The 20,990-nt window shown below is 43.4% G+C and overlaps 1 protein-coding gene across 2 annotated transcripts in view; it reads right to left on the bottom strand.

The window, feature by feature from the left end:
• prox1a (prospero homeobox 1a) overlaps positions 1 to 19,383 on the bottom strand; it is a 33,803-nt gene extending 14,420 nt beyond the window's left edge. The window contains exons 1-7 of one of the 2 annotated variants that reach the window (XM_041032552.1): positions 18,565 to 18,854; positions 17,098 to 18,428; positions 15,154 to 15,571; positions 14,290 to 14,910; positions 12,771 to 14,006; positions 8,814 to 8,921; positions 318 to 512 (exon numbers count right to left, since the gene is read on the bottom strand). In XM_041032552.1, coding sequence (XP_040888486.1) covers positions 318 to 512; positions 8,814 to 8,921; positions 12,771 to 14,006; positions 14,290 to 14,910; positions 15,154 to 15,504 — 2,511 coding nt within the window. In that variant the 5' untranslated portion in view covers positions 15,505 to 15,571; positions 17,098 to 18,428; positions 18,565 to 18,854. Of the gene's footprint in view, positions 1 to 317; positions 513 to 8,813; positions 8,922 to 12,770; positions 14,007 to 14,289; positions 14,911 to 15,153; positions 15,572 to 17,097; positions 18,429 to 18,564; positions 18,855 to 19,016 lie in introns of those variants that run through there. The other variant, XM_041032551.1, reaches the window with a different exon arrangement.
• Between the last annotated feature and the right edge of the window lie 1,607 nt (positions 19,384 to 20,990).

Genomic DNA, 20,990 nt, shown 5'->3' with positions numbered 1-20,990 from the left:
GCACTGCTGAAATATTTTGGAAAAATTCTAATCAGCCACATGTTGACTAAACTGAAGGCCCTTTATCCTGAATTCCAGCAAATGAACCATTCAGGAAATTTAAAAAAAAAAGGCCTTGTGTTGAAGAAAGTGCATTTTTCTTTTTACATTTTACAAAAATATTTTGAAAAAGTTAGATTTTTACACAACAGCTGCATCACTCATAAAAAAAATGAAGTGTTTGAGAGAGTTTGCAATAATAGATCAATAGTCACTTTAAAACGAATTGATCTCCTAACATCACTGATGCACATGTGACCCCCTCCGGCCCAGCTTACCTCAAAGTCATTGGCCTTGTTGTAGTGCATGTTGAGCGCCCTGAAAAGCTCGGCGTCGCGGCCCACCGTCAGCTCCTCTGCAGCAGTCACGCCCTCGTTGATGGCCTGCCGGGCAAACTTCTCCATCTGGATGTAGTAGAACTCCCTGAAGTTGCTGAACCACTTGATCAGCTGGGAGGTGATGCAGCGATTGAACTGGAACAACAATTGAAATTCCAGTGTATTTCAGTAGGTAATTGCAAATTGTAATCCACTGTATCCATATACTTCTCTTTAGAGGAGAGCTATCCTACATTTCCCAGCATGCCTAGTGACAGCCCGAACAAAACAGCGTTCAGTGTTCAGACCAGAAATGGAGTTTAAAATGGCAGCGGTAGGGAAATGTGAGACTCTCTCACTTTACTTCAATGCACATAGCTGTTTTGGAAATGGAAAGAGTTGTCACAGATTGTAGTGTTTTGCAAGAATTATAAAACTTTGAAACATATCGTAACAGGTTTGAACAAATTTTAATTTCAGAGTGAGGTCAGGTAGATTAAGAATGCTGCTTCTTGCGTGATGGTGCTGTACTTTTATAATAGCACAGCCTGATGTTTGCTTTGGTGCTTATTTACATGTTGGTATCAAATTTGACTTGAACTGGGCCTCTCTCTGTGAGAGCGATGAGAGATATGTATTACAACATCTACATACGAGGTGACTCAGTTTTTTTTTTACATGCATTTTGCATGCAGTTATAACTCTTCTTACATGGTCAGAGCTTGAAATTTTTTTTTTTTTTTTTTACTTAAAGAAAACTTTTATCAACACTGAGCTGAGGTATTTTTTGTGCTTCAAAACTGATCAAAAAGGTGGCCTTAAACACAGGAACTGCTGAAACGAAACTGGCAACCAAACCTTGAGTTTGTAAGCGTGTGCTCTGGTCTCAAGAGCACATACGTTTCATGGGAAAATCATTCATCAAAACAGGAGAAATTTGCTGTAATTTACTTGTATTGTGTGTATTTCTCTGTGTGTGTGCCCGTTTGTACATAATGCAAAGGCAGTGAGCAGAAGAAACCCTTCCTCCAATTAACTTTAACTAACACACACACACAGAGTTAAAGTCTCTAAAACATTTCCATTTATCTGCCTCATTAGCCACTAAAGCACAGTCTAAACCTTGAGGTTCTTCATTAAAAAAAAAAAAAAAATCAGCCTCCAGAAACCCGACCCAATGAATGAAAGTGAAAATAATTTCAGAAAGTGAGTATGCACAGCAACCTTAGCTAAAGGAAAGCTTTAAATAAATTTTTATAAGCATGTGATCACTGTAGGTTGTATGTAAATCATTTGCAGGCTTTCATAATAGCTGTGTTTGTGTGTGTGTGTGTGTGTGTTTGATATCTGCTTGCCCTCTTGCATTTTCATCTCTTCCGCATAAGAAACAAAACATGGAGGAAAAAAAACAGTGGCTGCCCAGTGAAAGTGCATGTGTGTGTTTGTGTGTGTGTGTTCGGTGAAGGGGAAAAACGGCTTTGACACGGAGATTAAGCTCGGTATTGTTACAAGACATTGTCTCACAGGAACAAGGGATGAGCGAGAGAGAGGGGGGAGGAAAAGAAAGAGGGCGGCAGAGTGAGAGAGCGATGAATGGAGCGAGGTAGCATGGAAAAAGGAATGCAGTGAGAGAGAGAGAGACGAGCAGAGGATGACAGGGAGGGAAAGAGATATTTTTTCAGGAGCGGTCAGAGGGGTGACATAATGGAGCATAATTGGGGGGGCTGGTGTGTTAGTGTGTGTGTGTGTGTGTCTGCAGCAGAAGGAAAGGGAGTTGGTTTTACAAAGCATAGTGACAGGAGGGGAAAGAGTGTGTGTGTGGTGGGGGTGTTTTTGACCCACAAAAGAATTGCACGAAAAGGAACGTGATAACTCAGCAATTAAAACACAAACGCACACAGTTACAAACATAAGACGGTGTCATCTGTCCATCTGCAAACACAAACAGCAACCTGACATGCAAACGACATGTGTACACAAAGGGAGATCACAAAAATGGCCTCAGTATCAACACACTCAGGCCAAATGTTAAAATGAAGGACACTATACATTTTTATATATTAAAATATGCTTTACTTAAGACGTCACACTGTATTTTTAAGGTTATAAATGTAACTGTAGGAATCCATGGATGTATTATTTTTTGCTGCTTAGTTGGCATTTGCACTGTGCGGCCCATGACACACACCCATTAGTGGCCATGACCTCTTTCCCTCACCCTGTAGACTTAACACGGGGGTTAGAGCCGATACGATGAGCTGATAAATCAACTAGCTGAGAGACAGAAAATAAAAAATAATAATCAGCCGCAGTTTTGATGTTCGACTAATTATCTCATCTGTATTCATCTATATTAGTAAAATGAAAATCTTTCAGAGTGCTGAGCAAACAAAAAAGACATCTGATTATTGTTATTGGGGAGTTTTATTAAATCTCAGTGGTTTAAAAAAAGTTCCCTTTTCCTGCCAACAGTTTTATATAATACGATTCTTTTGATAACGGGAAAATGCTTTCTGTTGCAGTACCATGGTGTCCCACTGGGACAAAGTCATGCACTGTATCATCTGGGCAGATAAACAGTAATATAAACAATATTACAAGGTAGTGAGATGTTTTTTTTAGGCCTTTCTGAGCTTATCAGAGACTCAAACTGGAGGTGCAGATGAATCCTGAAGTTGTAACTGTAAAGTATGTGTTTATATATATATATATAGTTTTTAAAAAGGTTGACATGAATACACCCAACCGTCCCACCACCTGCCCTCTCACCCACCCACTGTCCCGTCCAGCTCATCACAATCAGCACAAACTAAAAAAAACAAAACAAAAGAGGCGAGTAGACAAAAGACAGAAAGAGAATGGTGGTTGGGGGGGGGGGGTGGGGGGGCAAAACGCTGAGTTTGAGGAATGCCATTTTCTGTTTACAACGAAAAGGGGGAAAGAGAGAGTGTCAGAGAAAGTGTCAGGGTGCTCCAGCTCCCCTCTCCTTCCCCTGATGGCGGGTGTTGTCAGGCCCCCACCCCAGGCCACGTTGGAAGGGCAAGCACACTCATCCTTTAAGAATCTGCCCACTTCAACCAGATTCATCGTAGCTCGGCACATTTTATGGAGGACAGTGTGAATGTGCACAATCAACATAAATCTGAAGGTTTCCTGTGGATTCTGGAGGAATAGCTGTTGTAGTAACTTTTTCAAATCATGTTTTAGAGCATTTCTGCTTTACTCAACAGTATACACTGCAGGAAAGTTGTGTATGTGTGAGAAAGAGGCAGTTAGTGTGCACAGCCATTGATTCATAGTCATAGTTTACTGTAGTTTTTGTTTTTTTGGAGCCTATTTCATTGTCTTGTGGATCCAAAAATCCAGAAGTCTTTGCTCTGTTGAGTTTACAGTTGAGTTACTTAAGTTCTTTTTGGATAAACTCCATATTTTAAAAACATGTAACACCACGTCACCCAGGATTATGTTCCTGGAAAGAAAGAAAACGCACTCTATGAATTATTACAAAGCCCTTATTGACCTTAAACCTGTTGCTGTTCTGACAATGTCACAACCCTGTTTAAAATATTGAGGAATTAAGAAAACTTTATTTCAACATTTTCCATTTAAATTAGTAAAAATAAAGTTGCATCGTTTCATATATCTCTGCCTTTACATCAGTGCATGTTTTGGCTTCACAGTCTTCACGATTCATAAACAGTGAAAAACTTGGCGCAGATTTAAATGCTTTGTCGTCTAGAGGAAACACTTAAACATGGTAATTACTGCAGTTCAGTTAAATCAATATCAGTAGATGAGCTGTTGCTGGTTCATATCCTGACGTTGCCAAATTGGCTGTGTAACTCTAATTGACAAGACGGGTGAGAGGCGGGTTGGATGCTAATTGATTCCTGCTGAGACGGCGGCTTCGAGATGTCATTTCAGCCTCTCAAGGCAAGAGTCTTCAGGGCTCTCGCTGATAAATGTGTCACTGCTTTGTGTTCAGTGTGTGCGCATGTGTGTGTTAGCGAGAGTGTACAATATGTAAAAACCCTCAGCTGGCAGGGAACTTGTGAGTGGGAGTGTGTGTGTGTGTGTGTGTGAGTCAGGGAGGAACTCCCTGAGCCAGTGAGCGTCTAATTAATCCTAACTCCTCCAGTCTTAACAAGGTCTTAATTACTCTCACTGACTCTCTCAAGGCGAGACAGCAGCGACCTCAGCGTCTCATGCTAACATATATGATTGTCTGGTCAGAAGGCAAGAGCTTTCACTGCGCAATTAAGATCCTGTGTGTGCGTGTGTGTGTGCGTGCTTGCTCATCTGTGCCAAAAACAGTTGTCAGCCCACTTCCCACACCGAGTGCGGTGCATTCCAGCTTCGTAATTGGGCACAACACTTTAATCTGTTTAAAGACGTCTAGATCCCATATAGGTGTTTAACAACATTCAAATTAGCAAATGTGACTTTTGAAATACATTCATGTAATAACCCCGATTCTGGGTCAGAGCTATGAAATGAATATTAATAGATGACACGTCATGCCTAAAGCAGACATGTAATCAACTTCCACTTTTCAACCAACCATTGTGTGTAAGAGGCTCATCTTTAAGAACCAGTTTCCCATAGACAAAGTCCATTCAAGTCCAATTAGTGGAAGCCATTCAGGGCCCTAATTCCCTTACAGTGAATCTGCCTGATCCTCCTAACACATGCTGCTTATTGTTCCCAGGGAAGGAGGGGGGAGGGAGGGGGAGGAGGAGGAGTAAGAGTAAGAGAGAGGGTGAGAGAGAAGAAGAAGAAAAAGAGACATTGACCTGGATTTTGGAAATATGGTAATGATGAGGGTAATGAATGCAAAGGGACAATGAAACGGGACACACACACATACACAGACAGAAAGCAACAGGGTGCTTACTCTGCATACGCACACACACACACACACGACTGAAGCCTTGAAAAGAACAGCCTTGTTCATCATAAATAGGATTATCCATGATTCATTTTTTTATTAAGCAAAATAATATCTGCAGAGTTCCTCCCACAGATAAATATGCTGGATTAACTGGGATTACAACTCAATTAAAACTAAATTTGACTGTAAACCATTATTTGCATAAAATCTGAATAATAAGAAACCGTAATTTTCTTAAAGGATAGAGCTGTATTTACATTGTGTTCTTCTTATTGTCAACAAATCCCATGAAATAACCAAAAGCAACAATGAAATGTGCCCACTAGCAAGTCATAGCATTGTCTGTGGAGCCAAAGCCTGATCAGTCTTATTTCTTATTTCTCACACAGCTCAAAAAAAAAAAAAAAAAAAAATCAGCGAGCCACACTGTGTAATTCAGTCCTACTGTTTTTAATTTTATCTAACTGAAATCAGCTTCATTTTACTGTTCAGTTTGCTTGTCTTGAAATCAGCCAGGAAAGGAAAAATTGTCGAAACTAATTGAAACTATACATCTGGTTTTCTGTGTCTGCGACACAGTATGCTGTCAGTCCTTAAACCTCACACTATAAATTCCAATAGAAAAATGTTTTCATTCCTTTAAATCCCAGTCCTGTTTGTGGTGCCGACTGCAGTTACAGATCGAAGCGGTAATACCGTCCATCTGCTGAGCGAAGTGGCAGGCCAGAAGCACTGCAAACATCTCCTAATCTAAATCCATGTTTGCTGAGATGAAGAGATTAATTGAATATCAGTTTGGATATAAACCCACAGATTGGAGACTAGATTAATTTTAAAAGCTAATATCAATCTCCACAAGATAAACTCGTGAATGAGCCCATGTATTAACTCATTAGTCCTAATTTATTCATTTTCCAAAATTAAACCCCAAATCCACAGTTTATTTGGCCACATAAATATTAAGCATATTTACTCAGATAATAGAAAGTATGACTTAGACAGGAAAGTAAGCTGATTATGGAAAATTATCAATGTCAGCACATAACCGTTTTAAACTGTTTTCTTTTTTCTTTCCCCGTAAACTGAAGGTTGACAAGACTTTTTCAAATGAACTAAGTTCGGCAATAAACACGTTAAATCTCGCAATAATTCATTAACTCACTTAGCTCATTACTACTAATGCTGAGGTTCAGAATTTATGAGGTATTCTTCACTAGCAGTCTCCTTTGCCCAGAGGTTTTCAGAAAAAGTGAAAGCACTGCCAGCATCTGTGTACAGCCACTTCATTCATTTATTCAATACTTTCACTGCTCTGAAAAAGGTGTAGGTGTGACACAGAAAAGCTCCTCCTGGATGAAAAGCATCTAGCAGAGATTGTGACCGTGCAACCTCTGTGTACTTCTCTTCACTGTGTATGTATTCAGTCATATTTAGCCTGAAGGTAATGCAGTGTTTGATGACGTTTTTAGGATCATCAGTGTCGCACCCTGAGAGCGTGGCGCTCTGAGTTAGGCTGCGAAGCTGGAATTTTTGGAGAAGTTTTAAACCATGTTGGTTTAAATTTTTGATAATTGGTTGATGAAATTCAACATTTTCCATTTTTAGTGTCTCTAACACTAATAAGAGCTATAACTGGGAATGACGATGCCCATTTTTATCCCTTAATGGACTCCCAGTTAATGACAAATCGGACTCACTCGAACTGGGAGCAGGTAGGCTTAGCAACCTTGTGTTTGCCTAGCAACCTGATGTTCCAGCGACCCTTGTTGCCATGGCAGCAGATAAGGATGTGGCACCGCCATGAGGAAGTGGTCACCACCGATATGAGCCAAAGGCCAGCTGGTGTGTATGTGTGTGTGTGTGTGTGGCTGCTCATTTGAATACAGTGTCCTGAATCCGTCGAGGAGCCGTATGCTCCTTTGCAAAACACGTAGCAGCCTGTAAACACAAAACAATCAGCGCCTTTGTTTTAAAGCTGTTGTTCTGTTGTCATCCCTTTCATTTGTTTGTCCTCCCCTCCCCGCGTTCCCTCTGTCATTTTCTCAAAACACCCCAACACGCAAGCACACGCACACGCACACACTTTCCATCACCTCCTTTTTCCTTCTAACTCATTTTCCTTGTCATGCGACTCACTCTGTTTATTTTTCTAAATGATTTTGTTTCTTCTCTTTTGGTTCTTCATCCTTTTTTTCCTCCAACCTGTGCATCCTGTCATGTGTCAGCGCTTTGTCATGTTTCCATATTTAAAAACAGTTCAACTTCTCATTTGTTGTGTGTTATGTTAGTGAGAGTGAACGTGTGTAGGTGTATTTTCTGTGAAAGGGAGGTAGAGGTTAAAGTCGGTGTGTGTGTGTGTGTATGTGTGTGTGTGTGTGGGGGGTGGTGGTGGTGGTGGGGGGAGGTTACATTATGTATGTGAGAGGGAAAGTGGGCGCTATCACCCCCCCCCCTTTCCAACCTCGGGCCGATTAAGGCCAGAAACTCTAATTATGCCACAAAGATGTGACAGACTGGAGCACCCATCTGCGCTATAGGGTTTCTCTCACACTCACACACTGACACACACACATACAGAGCAAGGGAATACCACACAAAAACACCAAAACTGAACAATATCACACAGCAAAATGCACAGAAGTCACAAACAGATTCCAGATTCACGCTGTGTGTGTGTGTGTGTGTGTGTGTGAGACCATTTGACAGTGAAAGCTGGTGAGGACAGAAAACCCAATTGGACAACAAATGTAAACACTAAATGCTTCCCACAAAGACGCACACCTGTTTACAACAGTTCATCTGCCCCATCTGTCACTGAAAAACACACTGATGTGATTTTTGAGATCTGATTCTAAAGATGCCACTGAATTCTGCCAAGCTCAGGGACCACATGGCCTCTCATCTCGCTCATCTGTCCAAAGCATGCTATGAGTTACTGTTTCCTGCTCTCTTTTCTCTCTCAGCAGTCGTATACGTGCACAGTGAGGACTTTATCTTGACCAGGCACAATCACAGTGAAAACCCGACTTTTTCTTTATCTAGTTTCGAGCGTCCATGACCAACTTAATCAAAATCTTTCTCGCGTCCTCTGCATGATCGAATGACAGTGATTTGTCCTGTAAACAAAAATATAATTTGAACTATGAAGTAAGAAACACAGCAGAAATAAAATCAGAGCAGATAAGGATGACTTCTCCCTTCTCAAGCTTTTGCTCTCTAAAACATATTGTATTCATTCATTTGCTGTTTCTCAGTTCATTGTGTGAGTGAGTGCGTGTGCCTGCATAGAGTTTATCAAGTCTAAGCTTTGTCTTTCATTGTTTTTAAACCTTCTCTGAAAACCTCTTTATCTCCTACAATCTCAAGAGAAATAAATACTTTGAATTCAGGGTGAAAGCAAAAAGTCCAGTAAAGTCAGATGAAAAAGGACAGAGACGAGAGGCTTGAACATGACGCGGATGAAAAAAAGAAAAAGAATCAGGAGAGAGCAGTGATAAGAGGTTTACAAAAGAGAAGAAGGGCGAGAGAAAGAGTGGGAAGAAGAAAAGAGGAGGTAAAGGTCTTACCTTGACGTCGGAGAAGTACATTTTGAGCATGTTGGAGGAAGGGTAGCGGGTGTAGAAGAACATCAGCTTGGCTTTCTTCAGGTGGTTGGGAGATAAGCCCTCCTGAATCTGAATAGCAGCATGTTAAGGAGCCAGAGAGCGAGTAGCAGTAAACCATCTGAAAATGCTTTGTTATCTCTCCGTCAGCGCAGATTATTATCAGCTTGTTTAACTGGTGTTCTGGAGTGACATGGCGTTGTGTTGGCTGTGCCACAGCAACAATCACAGTTATTATATGCTGCACAGAACGGTGCATTCATCTCCTCTGAAACAGTTTTGGCGTTTAAGTTCTGCATTTAGTGAAGAAATGTGGTGTCACCAAGCCTCCAGCTGCATCTCACAACCTAAATACACACCTCTGTTGTGAGCAGGAATCACACAACATCCATTTGTGTTCAGACAGTGACTGTCGAACCCTGACTCTCATCAAATGCATGATGGGAACTGGGCAGTTTTCTTAATACGTCTGTGCCCTCAAACCTTAACAGAGGTCAGAATGAAGGGATTTTTTTCTTTTTAAAAACTAAACATGTCTGAGAAAAGGCCATTGGCAGCATGTCACAGGGAGGAGGGACCACGCTAGTAAAAATCAGGAGGGCGACAGCAGCACCGTTTAACTTGGCCACCAAATTTCAGAGATAGAATGGGAGAGACCCGGGTCTGTGGTAGGCGTGCCATTTTAGACCTAAAGCAAAAGCAAACACGAGCACCTGCTGGCTTTGGATCGAATCCCACATTCGCTCCTAGATCTCGCCGACTCCGCAGCCCCAATGTCAATCCCATTGTCTCAACGAGGAAAATAATAATTGTGGAGGCCCTGGTTGCAGGGGCGCGAATGTGTGTGTGTGTGTGCAAAGTGTGTGTGTGTGTGTCACAACAGCTGTGCCCCACCACGCTGCCATTTCCCCACCACATTAACAGCCCTATAATCTATCAGAGAAGATGAGGCAATCAATGGAACCCCCTGCAAGGTCAATTAGCACACAGACAAATACACACATACACACACACACAAACACACATGCAGAAACCCCAGGGGCCCTATATGGCTGGAAAGAGGGGCGAGGAAAGAGGAAGAGAGGCATCAGCAATCGGGAAAAGAGGGAGAGAAAGGAAGTGAATAAATTGTAAAGATAAAGAGAGATGGAGCAGCTTCAGGACAGGAAGCAGAGGAGAAATTAGAAATTTTATCTTGGCGTTTTTCTTCACTCAGTTTTATTTTACGTTCAGATTAATTCATTATCTGTTTTATCACAGCTGGAAAAGAGCAACTGTGCCTGTTAGCTGATTGGACTGCTGCGTGGTTCGCCAGTGACCCTTGGCAACCGGAGTTCAGGAGAAATAGGTTGAATTCAGTTTTTAAGGTTTTTAATTAACGTTGTTTTTTCACTGTTGTCCTTAAACATAAACGCACAGTCAGCGACTACAACACTAAAAGTGACCTGACTGTATGTTACGATACAACAGCGTTCACTCTGCCTCAGTAACTGAAGGGCGTCGAGTTGTCATCCATCATTCATTCAGCAGCAGCTACGTCAGGTCATCGGACAACAACACCATCACCTAGTTAACATTCATACCAACCTGTCACTATCTGTCTGTGTTTAGGTCAGATAATACACTGTGTTCAGTTTCTGCAGCCTGTCTTGTTTTCTGTGGACAGACACACTAAAGCACACAAACATGACTCAGAGTAAACAGTGTGAAGCAATATCATAATGAATAAAAAGCATATGACGTGTGTGTGTGTGTGTGTGTGTGTGTGTGTGTAACAGAAGCTAACGTGAGTCAGTGAATAAACAATGCAACCGGTGATGTTCTTTTTCTTCCACTGCTCTTCCTCTTCCTCCTTCTTTGCAATTGGTGTGTGTGTGTTCATCCTGATACACATCTGTGAATGTGTGTGTGTGTGTGTGTTTTGTGCAGGGCTCACTGTATCAGCTGTAACTTGACCTTGCTGCCAGGTGTGTGTGTGTGTGTACATGTTTGTGTGTGAATGGGGGTGTATAGGGAGGAGAAGGGGGGGCGTAAATTCATAAATGAATGGGGGACATCTGCTCAGCTCTGTACAAAGGATTAAAGATACACAGACCTGAGAGAGTGTGTAACTGTGTTGTGTGGCTGTTTGTGCGTTTTTCAGGTAAACTATGATCGATGCAAAACACCTTAATTTAACTGCCAGGCTCTCTTGAAGCCTTAAGTCCACTGACAGTGGCGTAATCACTTATCCCATACTAATCAAATAAGGATGTGGCTGTTAAAGTAGAGCAGGAGAAAGTGAAAAATATCTATTGATAGTAAAAGTGAACGATCTCAGTGTGATGGATTGCTGGTATTAAAATTAAGAATACTGTTAAAAACAATAATAATTTTCTCCTCAAAATAAGAAGAGGAGGGTTGAAGGGTGGTCAGTATCTTTGAAATACTAATGTCCAATTTCAAAGATTTTTTTTCTCTTGCAAATGAATGGAAAAGCATTTTGGAATGAAACCGCTCCGCAGGATCAAAAGACGTGTCAAATATTTCTTTTTTTTAATTAAAGCAACATCTAAATTGGCTTTGAAGACGACACTGTGATCAAATCCTCATCACAGCTGTAAGGAGTTCCTATTTGTCAGGTTCAAAGTCTTATTTTTCTTTTCACTTTGTTCTTCAAACGTGCATGTGTGTGTGTGCACGCGCGTGTTTGTATGCAGTCAGTGCATGTGCATGTGTAGTGGCCGGGAGAAGCCCTCTCCATATGAAAGGTTAGTAACGAAAAGATAAACAGCTACCTGCAAACACCTGTCCTCGTGCACAAGCCATGAAAGGGAGCGTGTGTGTGTGTGCACACGTGTGTGTGTGTGTGTGCGCGCGCGAGCTACGAAAGGAAGCAAACAACACACACAGCTGCCGGGCAACTGAGAGCGAAGGCCAACTAATGAAAGCAAGTAGGAGTGATCGACAGTGAGAGGGCGGGAGACAACAAGCTAAAAACTGTACCGAGCAGACAAATGTGTGTATTTAGATATTACACTTCTCCTTATGTCTGGCCACACAAACACACACACACACACACACACAAACAAACCCAGAAACACACATTTAGAAAGCTTCCATCAATGAGGCCAAGCACCCTGCCCCTCTCCTGTGCTCTTTGAAATATGATTAGCTTTGAGCTCCTATGTACAAGGTCTTACCCCACACACACCCACACACATACACACACACATAAACACACACATGCACAGACACAGTGAAATATGATTTGCTTTGAGCATTTATGTACAAAGTCTTTGTGATGAAAGAGAACCTAACAGCACAAGAGTGTCTCAGACAGTGGGAACAGAGAAGTGTGTGTTTGTGTTTGTGTGTGTGTGTGTGTGTGTGTGTGTTGAACAGGGAGCTCACTAGCCTTTCTCAGCACCTTTAAACACCACAACCTGCTGCACAGACTTAAAAGAGCTTGAGAGAGCATCGTGTGACCTGTTTAATCTTCCCCCTCTTGCAAGACCCAGCGCTCCCCTTTTCATCTTCCCCACTCGGCGAGGAAACAAGAGGGTTAGACCAGGAACCAGTTAATGCAGATTAATTGATGTTAGAGATTTTCTGTGACTACTGCGTGCTGCTGCCGCCGCCGCCTGTAAGACTTAGTGTGTTTGACCGCAGTAAACATGTGGCTCTTTACACTCTTTCCAAGTGCACAAATAAATTTTAGAGTGAAGGTATTTTTACACACTAATTGTTAATGTTCAGTATGTTCAGTGTAACATGTAATAATACCAGTGTGTATTCTGAGTGCAGAGCTGTAAACCCAAACCTAACCCCAAACTAAAACATGATATTCTGAGGCTAAACTTCAATGTGCAGGTTTAAAGCAAATGCAAGAAAACATTAATTCACACACACAGGTGTAAAACCTGACAGAGACAAGGATACAGTGCTGCCTGAGTAGGGCGATATGTCAGCAATGTCTTGCAGGTCCCCACACTCAGACTTGATGAGGGACAGGGACAGGCCCTCTTGCCCATGCTGGCTCGGTGAGGTCTGCCTGTGGTGGTGGTGGTGACTGAGATGGCCCCCTCCGAGGGATGCCATTTTGGTTCTGAGGCTGACCGTTTCCCGGGTCATGTCCATGGAATCGGGGGAGGACCGATGGTGGTCTTTGGGCCCTGGAGGGTAGCCGGCTCCACCCCCATGCGACCCCAGGGGGCTCTGAAAAGGGTAACCCATAAGGGGAAGAGGGAACGGGTGGCGAAATGATGGAGGGCTAAACCCTAGAGAGGCCGTGAGGGGAGAGGGGTGGAGGGAGGGATGGTGAGGAGGGGGAGGAGGAGGAAGAGAGGGGTTGATGTTGTCCCCTCCACCTCCTCCACCATTTTTGCGCACCACCAGCGGCAGTGCCTCTGTTTGGTCGTTTGGCGTTGGCACACCGCTCAGTCTACCACTCAAACCACCAAATGAATCCAACGGACTCGGGACAATTACATCGCCGAAGCAATGCAGCCTCTGGTTGGAGGAGTGGTAGTTAGGGGTGGGACTGCCGTCACCATTCAGAGTGAGAGCCAGGGCACCACTGCCAAAGCGTGAGTCCGGGGTAAGGGAGGGGAGGGGGCCGAAAGGTGGAGGACAGGAAGAGGACGAGTTGGAGGAAGAGGAAGGTGCAGCTGGTGTGTTGCTGCGGCAGCCATGATGGTGACTGACGGCCTGCTTAGGCGAAGAGAAGCCCTTGACGACGGTGTCAACGACCTGTGACACGGCACAGTTCAGCTCCTGCTTCAGTGTCTCTGCTAACTGCCTTCCTCCTTCTCCTCTCCCTCCTGCTGCTCCTCCTCTCCTCTTCATCACCCTCTCTCCATTCCTCTCCTCCTCCTCCCTGCCGTCCACATCTTCCTCTATTTCTCCATCTAACAGAGCCTGTTCCCGGAGGAGGGCTCGGGCCCGGTCCAGGAACAGACCTGGGTCCAGCTCAGACAGTTCATCGTGGCTGTGCCGCCCTCTGTCCCTGTGCCTCTCCTCCAAGCCGTCAGAGCGGATACTGTCCTCCGACAAGTTACCATCTTCTTCTCTTTCTCCTCCCCGGTCAGCCTCTCCACTCTCGCCATTCTCCTCCTCTTCCTCTGTCTCTGAGTCGTAGATCTGGTAGAACTTCTCCTGGAGCTGGCGCAGTTGTTTCTGGACAGGAGAACATAGAGAATGTTACTGAAGCTATCTTTTGCATATGCAAAACATCGAGCAATGATTTTCTACAGCTGCTGCTTCTCTCTAGGTACAGATACAAGGAATATGTACATGATGTCCTATTCCTGTTTTGCCAATAGTTGGCCTTCTTTTAGACCCTGAAATCCAGGGTTTTTCATCTAATGCCAGTCACCGTTACCGACTCTCATTTTATATAATATACATACATATGTAAGAGCAACAGGCAGCTGATGCATTTTTGTCCTCTGCTACCAACCTGCATGTCCTCCAGTTGCAGTTTGAGCTGCCGTCTCTCTTCCTGTCTCTGCTCCTGCCTGGAACACACCAGCTGGGTGAAGCTGTGTTGCTGCTGCGGCAGACGCTGCTTTCTCTTATTCTCTCTGTAAACCTCACTGACGCCGACGACACCGGCCCGCGAACCTGGAGAGCTCAGGAGGGAAGAAGGACAGTCGCTGCGGATGTGGTTGTGGTTGCTGGTGTTTCCGTCCCCTCGGTGATCATTGCTGCTGTTGCTGTTGTTGCTGCTGTTCTCGTTGTCACGGTTGCTTTCTTGGTTGTGGTCGCTGGTGTTGGGCCGGACCAGTGGAGAGTGACTCATGCCGCGGATGATGTTTTCCACGCGGGCACGCTTGGCACGAAGGTGCTCGTCCGATAGCCTGTCCAAGTCAAAGGAGGAAAGGGAGAGGGGCTGAGAGGGAGCGTGGGAGTTGAGGCTCGAAGGAGGCGGCGGCCGCCCAAAGGAGGAGGAAGAAGATGGAGGGGGAAGCGGAGGCCCAGGAGAGAGGCAGTCAGATGGGCTGTCCTGGTCACGGGAGGAGTTGCTGCAGGCGTCCTCAGCCTGGATCTCTGAGCCTCCACTGGACAGAGCTCCGCTTCCCTGTGATGGAAGACAGAAGGACAGAATTAACAAATAATTATTTAAATCAAAGTAATGATTTAATGAGGAGTGATGACTATTTAGTGGCTTGCTTGTTTGGTTGATTGGAGGAGTGATGCAGAAGAGAGGTTGATTCAGTGGCGATTAAATGGTCATAAAACCCGTTATTTGATTATCAGAACTGAAGTCATCTAATTGATTAATTGACTTAATGTTTCACCACTGTGTGAGTGTTTGTTATACCTGGAAACCCGAGTCACTTCCTCCATTCTTTCCTATGTTATTCTTCAGTAGCTGAGAGATGATGGTAGCACCGGGGAAAGGCATTATGGCGTCTTCATACGAGTTGGCCCTTTTCAGCAACTTCCTCAATACGTTTGACTTCTCTCCATCTCCGGCGGTACCCCCGTGGCCGTGACTGATCAAGGAGCAGTCTCCGTCCTGATCGGAGCCGTGCGATTGGTTCATGCTGTCGAACAGGGTCTCCCTGGCGCGGGTGAATATTGTGCTACCCACAGTCCTTTTCACCCCGATGTCGACACGTCGGCGCTTTGTCTGTCTGGTTAGGAGGGTGGTGCTGTCATGATCAGGCATCACGCAGGGCAGCTAAACGGACATGACCAAAGGTCCTCACAGACACAGGCAGGATGAGAGGAGTTATCTGGTCAAAAACAAACACAAGTAAAGACAAACTGCTGTGATTTCAGCCTTTCAATATCGCCCAGAAAGCTGCTAAACTCTGCTTAGAGTGTTAAAAGTTTTCATCCCCTAATCAGATATTTATCATTTGACAGAACTGTGCATGAAGTGAGCCCAGTCAGTGAAACTGGTGTCTATATTTTATGATATTGGAAATATAGCTGGTCTGTACGGAAAGGAAAGTTAGAAGAATATTTTTGCACTGTTAGTTATACTAGCTCTGAAATAATTTTTAAAAAACACTTTAATTTTAAAGTAAGTTAATAAAGTAATCAATTGTCTCGTGGCTTTTAACAGTGTAGTCATTCTTTCATAAAATCAGAACCCCACAGCTGAAACACACGAGATGACTTCAGATGATGTACTCTCTCTCTTTCAAGAACAAAATGCATAAAAAAACTTTCTTCAGTCTGTGTTTTACCTTTTGTTCAAACAGAGTAGACAATAATTAACAGGGTGACTTTGCCAAATGATACAAAAATCGTCACAACAAATTTCAAACAACACAAACCAACACATCAGCCAGAAGCAAAAAAAAAAAAAAGGTAGGGCAGTTCTATCGATCGCACACTGAGCAAAATACAAAAAAATACTCATAGTATTTCTTGACCAAAAACCAAGGGAACCACTATGAGAAAAACACACTCTTTAAAATAGTTCAAGGAGATATTCCCACAGAGGAGCAACACCTGCCTGTAATAACCAAAATAATTTCCCATTTCCTCCTCCTCCCCTGAGGGGTAACCTTGATTTCTGCATCTTGTGAGGAGCTGTGAAGAATCGACAGGCTCTGTCTTATTGTCAGAGGGATTTCACTCTGCTCTCAAGAAAAAAAAAGATTTTTTTCTCCATTTATGTGTTAGTTTTCTTTTCTTTTCTTTTTTTAACTTCTTCACATGACTTTAAAGAATTAGGTACTTATCTTACATTTTAAAAAGCTGTGAATTTTGAGATTGGGCTTTAGGTGGTTTAACAAGAAAAGTAAAATACTTATAAATTCTAACACTAACAAGTTCTTCATGTCCTGCCTATAAAGCAAGGCTTCTTTTTCTGTCATGAGGGAATATTTCTTATTTATTACACACATACAAATTTGATCTATTCATCCTCTGGAAACACTTAAAACTATCACCTTTATCTGGTTTACACTGACTGACATATTTGCAAAAAAAAAAAAAAAATCTCCAGAAAGTGCAGGAAATTCACACCTAAACTGTCAAAGCCCGATTTCTTAAAGAAAGAAAAAAGACTCAGGCCAAAACAGAATTTAAGTCCCAGCTGATTTGAACCATTTCAACATTTCTTCCTTCACGTCAGGTGTCACATCTAATGTACAAAGACAGAAAATTAAAAAAAAAAAACATTTAAAAATTGTCACCAAAAACAAAGCTTGGCCATTTTTAGACAAATAGTGCAAGTTAGTATGTGCCTGCACATGTGCCTTCACACACACACACACATGCTCATAGGCAGCGTTTTCCATGTTACCTGTTTGCATCTGTTTTGCAAGTGATTTCAGGGTCAGGTCTAGGGAAATATTTCACAAATTAAAGCTGCTTCCTACAACAGTTTGGCAGAGCTGTGCCTGAATTCACAGGAGCCGAGCAGTTTTCGTTCCCGTGTTGAAACGCGTTAAAAACACAGCTGTGTAACTGTGACACAACAGTCAGGTTTTAAAAAAAGACAGAAAATGCGAACGTGCTCCAACACACATTCAGACTTAATCAAGGACACAAACGAGATGCTTTTGCATTAGCCAACAACAGCCGACAAAGCAGACACTGTTGTGTTCCTGCGGGGCCGTTACCAAATGAAATACTTTCCGAGCAGGGGAGAAGGGTTAGTTTGAATGTGACTCCGAGTTTCAGTGTTGCAGGCGAGAGGTGTTCAGAAAAACAGACAGCCCGTCAGCACAGTGCCCAGCAGTGACCCAGATACACACTCACATACAGTCCATGCATGCATACACACATTGCTCTCTGTTTGCATTATTGGTTTCTTGGCATTACTTTCGGCAGAGGTCTGGCACACACACACACAGAGGGGTGGTGGAGAGAGTGAGAGACAAACAATTTAGATTAGGGAGGTCCAAAGAGCTTGAAAACTTGGTTATTTTGAAATTTGTGTCTGAGGTCAGATTGAGGGTGTATTGGTGTAAAAAATGAAAAGGTCCTCGTCACCTTCACTGTGAACATTGGCAGCATTATCTCACAGAAACCAAAGTTAGACTCAGAAGTTCCCACGTGCTGTAGTAAAAACTTGGAAAGGCTGCATGTGTTTCAACAGAAAAGCTTTTGCATTAATGCTTTGTGAAAGGTGAGCATTGAAAGGAGATGTGAGAGTGCGTGTGTGTGCGTGTGTGTGTGTGGTTTCTGAGTCAAAACAGAAACTTCTGTTCTAATCTCAATTTGAAGGGCAGGAATAACTTGCTCTTCAATTGAGAACTGAAATGAGAAGTAAGGGATGAATAACTGTAAATGGCATTTTCATTTACATGGAAGGCAATTGTGTGGTGACTGGTGGCTAAATTAATTTCTCTTTACATAGGAATTTGGGCTTTATCTAGAATTTCTAAGGGTTATATAAATACTTGTGGCTAAAGTTACAAAAATGGAAAACAGGTTCAGAGTGGTTTTTGAAATCAGACTTTTTGTAAGAGTTAGAGGTCGCAGTTTGCACAATTTAACTTCTTTCTGCGCCGCTGAGAGGAACCAAATAACGCGTTTATTCTCTTTAAAATAAAGTGACGCTTCAGTGTGAAGGGGGTCCCCCTCAGTGCCTCTCGCTGTAGCTGTGTGCGCGCTGAGCAGAGAGCACCGCTGTCGAGAGACTGACAGAAAACACAAGCTGTTACTTTTACGCACGGCGTTATAGTCCACTGTCACACTTCTTCACTTGTTTTAATGTGACAGAATATGAACGATAGGATTTTAAAACTCATCTGTGTTGAACGACCTGTCAGTCATCCGGTAACAACTGTCACCAAATCCAACGGCAGGACTCTAAATCCATGCGAGCTGAACAATGCGGTGTCCACGACCGAAGCAAAACCCCGGCAGCAGACAGGGAACAAAAAAACCCCATTTTAATTATAATAGAAACTTCTGTCAGTGGTTTTAGTCCACGCAGCAAAAGTCACAATCAGTCTGAGGCAGACGCGCATGAAGTCAACACGCGCAGAAACAGTTTGGGTAAAATAATCCAAAATTCAATTAAACCATCTGGATCCGTGATGTGTGACGGGGATGGACCGTCTCCTTCAACTACCAGTGGAAGTTAAGTTACACCGAAGACACACGGTGCGGTCGGACAAATCACACACATACACACACTCACACAGAGGCTGCAACATATGAGTCCGTGAGTGACAATAATAACCGTGATAAATAAGAAGTGTCCGCACTTACTTCTCTCCCGAGCGTTTCTCCAAGTCGGTCCGTCGAAGAAAGGGTGAACACAAGAGACGGATCCACACTCGCCGTTGAGATCAATGCCGTAATTTACCACGGCAAAGTGGAGACGTATGCAGGACGTGCGTGTGCGCGGGCGCGAGTGTGCGTACGGGAGGGAGCGAGAGAGACAGAGAGAGACTCAGAGAGAGATTGTGTGTCTGTGTGTGCGTGAGAGAGAGAGAAAGTGAGAGAGATAAAGAGAGAGAGAGAGATTGCTCTTGTGCGCCGCTCTCCTCCCGGGATGGGAAGTGTGTAGTATCGAGCGCACCCGGTCCGTCCGGCACTCTCGGCTCGTCGCGAGTCCCGCTTTCTCCCTCTGACCGACGGCAAGACTCTCAATAAGAAACAAGAAGAGACGCGCATGAAGGATACGTGAAGACGCTGCGTCACCGGCCCCGGAGTGAGGTAACGGCTCCACCTGACCAATAAGGAAGAGGAACCGGAGACGGTGGATTTTATTTATAAGGAGCCCCCCGAAACCAGCGCGCAGCCAGAGCGGAGAGAGAGAGGGAGGAGAGAGGAGCAGAGGAGGATGCGGAGGGTAAACTGAAAGTCAGCTTCACCAACTTTTCTCATTAGCGGAGAAGAAAAAAGAAAAAGAAAAACGCTGAAGAAGTAATTTATTGTTTAACTTAAACCACACTTTAAAGACATCCGTTTCTCCTTTTCTGTGTTTAAGCATGTTTTTTTTCCACATTTATTTTTTTCTGTTTAATTGATGACATGATAATTATACACAAATTTGTGATACATCAGATTTAAACAGTAAATTTAACATGTCCTTGTTTCATTCAATAAAAAAACAACTTTAAAATGAGAGCAATGATTTAAGAGCCACGTTCAACGCTCACTCGTCTCGTTGTTTGCACGCTTCTGCGGTGTCACTGCTGCAACAGTATGTATATGCCCAGGTGCGCTGCATGCGCTCAGCTCTGTGATTACTAAGACTTTAATAAACACGGGATTTTATTAATTTTATTTGTTTCTTTTCATTCCTTTTGTGCCTCTGTGCAGCTGTAATTGCGTGTGAATAATTGCAAATAACCGTGCGCCTCTTTGCGGATCCCGCTGTCAATCAACAGAAGTTTCCCAAAGCGCAGACAAATAACATAGTGCTCCTGGTTGAAACTCTCCTCCCCTGCACAGATCGGAAGTCAGGTAACCCCCGGAGCTCATGGGGAGTCAGGATTTTGCTCAAGGACACTTCAGCAGAGCGGAGACTCGCTTCGAGCTGAAGGAGTCTCCCCGTTTCCACCGATCCATCCCGCTGTCCGTCCCTCACATAGAGCTTTAAATAAACCATCATCACAGGAACATACAAACACCGCGTTGCCACGTTAAAGCGAATTTTAACAGACCTCATTCAGAGGCCTTTCAGGAGACAGGCTGCTCAGAGGCTCATCCCTGAATCCCGCACCGAGTTTCGATTTATTGCATAAAAAATATCAGCTTCACTTGTCACAATTTCCATGAAAGACTTGTAATCGGAGTTTGGCCTAATTTAATAAAATGGTAAAGACTTTGGAGCTGTGTGCGTTTCTCTGCTGAGTTCACATCACGTTCCTACAGTGTCAGAGCCCAGGAATGACTCTGACTCACCGCTTTCTTTTTTGAGTACGCAGGTCGAATAAAAGCCAGAATTATTTCACTGACCGTTCTTGCTGGACGCATCATGCGTAAATCCACAGGCGCTCAGCAGATGAATAAAATCCAAATCACACATAAAATGTATGAAGCGAACAGGCTTGTTCAGGGACGTTAATAAGAATAATCCAGACTCAGAGGAAAATGGTGTTCAATAAGGCATCGAGAGCTAAATTCTGTCTCTGTCCAAACCAGGTGGAAAACTGTTTAGTGAACATTGAACTGTTTCTGAGGGAAAGGTGTGAGGCACATAACCTCACAGAGCAGAGGAAAAAACAAAGAAAA

The sequence above is a fragment of the Toxotes jaculatrix genome, chromosome 24 (assembly GCF_017976425.1).
Source record: "Toxotes jaculatrix isolate fToxJac2 chromosome 24, fToxJac2.pri, whole genome shotgun sequence".
NCBI lineage: Eukaryota > Metazoa > Chordata > Actinopteri > Toxotidae > Toxotes > Toxotes jaculatrix.
The sequence above is the reverse complement of the archived record's forward strand: the minus strand, read 5'-3'. Positions and strand labels throughout refer to the sequence as shown.